The following is a 4,242-nucleotide window of genomic DNA, read 5'->3' as shown; positions in this document are numbered from 1 at the left end:
GTGCCGCAGCCAGAGCCCGAGCCGGAGCCGGAGGCGACGGGAACCGAGCGGGAGCCGCCGAGGCCACCACCGGGTCTCCAGCGCCGCCGCCGCCTCCGCGCCCCCCCCCGCCCCGCGAGCCGGCCCCCTCGCCCCTACCTGCTGGCGGCGGGCGTGAGCGCCGTGGCCAGCCCTTGGCCGGCCGGTGGGCAGCCGGCACCATGGCCGCACCGGAGCCTCTGCGGCCGCGTCTGTGCCGCCTGGTGCGCGGCGAGCACGGCTACGGCTTCCACCTGCACGGCGAGAAGGGCCGCCGCGGGCAGTTCATTCGGCGCGTGGAGCCCGGTTCCCCGGCGGAGGCGGCCGCGCTGCGCGCCGGAGACCGGCTGGTCGAGGTCAACGGCGTCAACGTGGAGGGTGAGACGCACCACCAGGTGGGTGCCTGCGCTCCATCCCCGGCCCACCGCTCCGCCACACCCCACCGCCCCCATCCCCGGAGCGCGTCCCTGACCCGCGCGCGCGGAGGGCGCCAATAACCACCGAGCTCGGGGCTGCCTGCACCCAGGCCTCAGCTCCCTTCTCCGGGCCAGGAGGGGATCGCACAAGGGCCTGCGGTGGGCTCCCGTGGAGAGGTGGGGGACGTGGCCGCTGAGGCAGAGGCAACCGGACTCCTTCCTAGCCTCCTCCAGCCCGGGTCGGTCCTGCATGGAGCGAGGCGGTGGGGGGTGGAATCCTGGCAGGGAGGGGCCCGCATTGCGGCTCCTCCGTGTCTCAGCCCTCGCTCTTAAGTCTTGTTCCGGCCTCAGCGCAATGTGTGGAGGAGTTGGCCCCTCGGGGGTCTCCCTGTGCCTGGGGATCCGGGTGCTTTTCTATCAGCGTGTACACATGTGCGTGTGTACACAACTGGGTATGTCTGTGAATGTACAGGTCCCTCTTGGGGTCCCTCGTGTGTGTACCTGCGGGGGATGTCACAGGGAGGGCACACCTGTGTGTGCCTGCATCAGTTGAGTGAGTGTGTGTGCTGGACTGTATGCACATGAGTATACAGGTCTGCACCCCTAGATATGTGTGTGTGCATACAGATCTGCATGCCTGGACGTGTGTGAACTGGGGGATGTGTGTGTGTGTGTGTGTGTGTGTGTGTGTGTGTGTGTGTATGTACCCTCCTGTGTGTGGCTGTGTATATATGTGTCCCGGCATGTGTGTCTGTTGGCTATGTGTAGTCGTCAGTGTGTCTGCAGCCAGTGTACTAGTGTATGTCCTGGCTGATGGTGTCTGGGTCCTGGTGGGAGTCACCGCTGTGGCAGCACATTCTTCTCCAAAGAGGCTGCTGGATGGCCTGGCGGGGGGGTCACTGATCACAGCCCCCTGCCCCTTGCAGCTGAAGATAAAGGTCAGAGGGAGGTTCTCTGCAGGTTCTGACCCCTGGGGGGTGTCCGTCTCCCACTGACCAGGGACTCACCTGGCTTGGGTCCAGTCTTCCTCCACCCCTTCTACTCAGGCTCCTCTGTGTCCCCCCAGCACCTGTCTGTGTGGCCAGGCCTGGGCCTACAGATTAGTAAATTGGCTGGGCTGGGAGCTGAACTCTCACTTCTACCCTTGGAGATTTTGTTTGTCCATCTGTCTGCCGTACTTCTGTCTTTTACCCAGAGTGTCAGCTGGATAGGCTGTTTGCTGGAGGGTGGGGGTCAAGGCCAGAGAGCTTGGATTGACAGGCCATAGGGAGGGCCTGGTAGAGCTGGCACCTGGCCTCTGTTTAACAGTTGCTGCCACCCTTGCCCCAAGAGCAATGCTTATCCCAGGCCTCCCGGGGTGCTGGTCTCTGAGAACTTCACACGGGACCACTTGAGACCTTCCCACTGTCTTGGAAGGGAGAAGGTACAGTTACGGCTCCCATTTTACAGATGAGGAAACTGATGCTTGGGGATACTGGGTGACTCGTCTGGGTCCCACAGTCAGGAAGCATGAGGGTCCTGGGGTCCTCCTGTGACTCTGTGGCTCATGGGGAAAGACAGGTACAGAGGAGGGCTGGGGCAAAGATGGGCCTGGTTCAGACCCTCCTATCTTTTGAGAACATCTACTGAGCAGCTGGTGGGGGCCCTGTCTGTCCTTTCCCAGGCCTTGGGGTAGGGGTGGGGTATTGCCCTTCCTTCCCCAATGCCCAGTGGGCACTGCCCCTCCGCACACACTACTCCTATCTTTTGAGAACATCTACTGAGCAGCTGGTGGGGGCCCTGTCTGTCCTTTCCCAGGCCTTGGGGTAGGGGTGGGGTATTGCCCTTCCTTCCCCAATGCCCAGTGGGCACTGCCCCTCCTGCGGGCACACACTAGCATGTATGCGCTGTCACCATGCACATGCTCTAGATACTTCACAGACACCTGTGTAACAACACCTGTCCCACAGGTGGACCTGCCCCTCCCCACCTCTCCCTGCTGTGTCTGAATCCTGCTTTCCGGGTTGTGGGTAGGTACCTGAGGAGGTGCCTTGCCACAGGAACCCAGGTGTTCTCTCCGCAGGTCCAGTAGGAATAGGTCCATTGTCATGATCTGGAAGAGAATGGAAGGCCTAGAGGCAGGGGTTTAGACCACTATGTTCCACCACTGGAAAAGACAGAAAAAGGCACAAACACACTGAGACTGGGACCCAGGGAGACAGTTCTCTCCTTCAAACCCAGACCTAGAGACACCCTGAAACAGAAAGCTGCAGGGTGCAGGCTGCACACATGCACACACGCATACTGAAAACCCGAAGCTCAGCCGAGCACCATCTTTGTCACTTCCTGGGCCGAGGTGAGGCCCTGCGAGGCCCCCACAGCCCTTGCAGCCTGGGCACTTGTGTCCGGAGCCCCAGGAGAAGAGGGAGGGAGCTGCTGGAGTGGGGGTGGGGGGCGGAGCCAGCGGGCCTCTCGATCCAGCCGCCCACCCCTGCCCCTGGTAGGCTCGCAGCCTGCGCACAGCCCTGGGCCAGCCCTGGGTGGTGCCGCTGCCCATGTGCTGCCTGCTGCCTGGAGTGCTGGCCGTGACCTCCCACCACCCACCTGTCCCAGGTGGTGCAGAGGATCAAGGCCGTGGAGGGGCAGACTCGGCTGCTGGTGGTGGACAAGGAGACGGATGAAGAGCTCCGCCGGCGGCAACTGACCTGCACCGAGGAGATGGCCCAGCGAGGGCTGCCACCTGCCCACAACCCCTGGGAGCCAAAGCCGGACTGGGCACGAGGGGGCAGCCTTAGCTCTGAGGTCGCCCAGAAGGTATGGTGGGCTCTGCCCACAGGGACCACCTGGGCTCTCCCAGAACCATCTTCTTGTCCTCCTGACAGCAGTCTCTGCCTCTGGTCACCTCCAGAAGTATCTGTCTCCGTCTCTGCTGCCCCTCTGGGCCCCTTCTCTGCCCTTGGTGAAAACCCTCTTGGCTACCTGGAGCCACTTTCTGCCCTCAGCCTGTGCTCTAAACATGTAGTGTCAGGGCAACCTGGCCCTGGTCCACAGCCCCCATCTCTGGCCCTCTTCCCCAGGACGCTCCTCAGAGCCACTTGTCCTAGGAAGGGTCATTCTGACAAGCCACTCCCTCCCTAGCCTAGGGGCTGAGGAACCTGGGAGGGGCTGCTGGGATGTCCTGGGACTGAGCGTGCTCAGCTCTGTGCCTGTGTTGGGTGTCTGTCTGTCCGTCTGTCTGAGGAGCCTGCTTGTGCTCTGAAGGCCTCAGAGGGACTGACCCTCCTCCGTGGTGGCAGCTGAGGAGACTCTCTAAGCTAGGTCCTCAGCTCTGGGGTCTGCAGGGGTTGGGGCACCTCCCCCTTCTCCCTGCTCCCCCCTCCAGACAGGAAGAGCTAACAGGGGAAGAGCTGGGGAAGGGGGAGGTGGTGGTGGTGGGGAGTCTAGTTCTGTCTCTTTCTAGGTAGCAGGGGCTGGGCAGTGGCCCTATTGGGGCAGCACCTGGATGCCAGGAGGAAGAGCCTGCTTGTCCTGCCCTCCTGGAAGCCCCGTGCCCTTACTACCTTCTGTCTTTTGTGCCCCTACTACCTTCTTCATTTTTTTTTTAAAGAGAAAAATCCCTTAAAGGAAGATTCAAGCCGAGGGGCTCCCCAGAGCCCACTTTGAGAACCACTGGCCTGGGGCTGGTGGAGGTGTGAGATCTGATATTTCTGGGTGTGCAGGGGACCCTGACACCTGCCCTGTCCCTTTCCCGGATGTCTCCCAGGCGAGCTGGCCATGCCTGTGACCTGGATCCTGTGGGGCCTCGCGTTTCTCCTGGAGGGGATGGCAT

At 62.3% G+C, this 4,242-nt stretch overlaps 2 protein-coding genes across 3 annotated transcripts in view; both read left to right on the top strand.

The window, feature by feature from the left end:
- LOC103075631 (neuropeptide W) overlaps positions 1-157 on the top strand; it is a 7,536-nt gene extending 7,379 nt beyond the window's left edge. Inside the window, 1 exon segment of the mRNA XM_082930982.1 lies at positions 10-157. Within this exon segment, the coding sequence (XP_082787108.1) occupies positions 10-157 (148 nt within the window).
- Positions 158-185: 28 nt separating this feature from the next.
- The window catches only part of NHERF2 (NHERF family PDZ scaffold protein 2), an 11,436-nt gene continuing 7,379 nt past the window's right edge, over positions 186-4,242 (top strand). Inside the window, exons 1-2 of one of the 2 annotated variants that reach the window (XM_007453551.1) lie at positions 186-413; positions 3,027-3,227. In XM_007453551.1, coding sequence (XP_007453613.1) covers positions 201-413; positions 3,027-3,227 — 414 coding nt within the window. In that variant the 5' untranslated portion in view covers positions 186-200. The remainder of the gene's footprint in view (positions 414-3,026; positions 3,228-4,242) is intronic. The other variant, XM_007453547.1, reaches the window with a different exon arrangement.

This window comes from Lipotes vexillifer, unplaced genomic scaffold, assembly GCF_000442215.2.
Source record: "Lipotes vexillifer unplaced genomic scaffold, Lipotes_vexillifer_v1.1 scaffold914, whole genome shotgun sequence".
Lineage (NCBI taxonomy): Eukaryota > Metazoa > Chordata > Mammalia > Artiodactyla > Lipotidae > Lipotes > Lipotes vexillifer.
The sequence above is the reverse complement of the archived record's forward strand: the minus strand, read 5'-3'. Positions and strand labels throughout refer to the sequence as shown.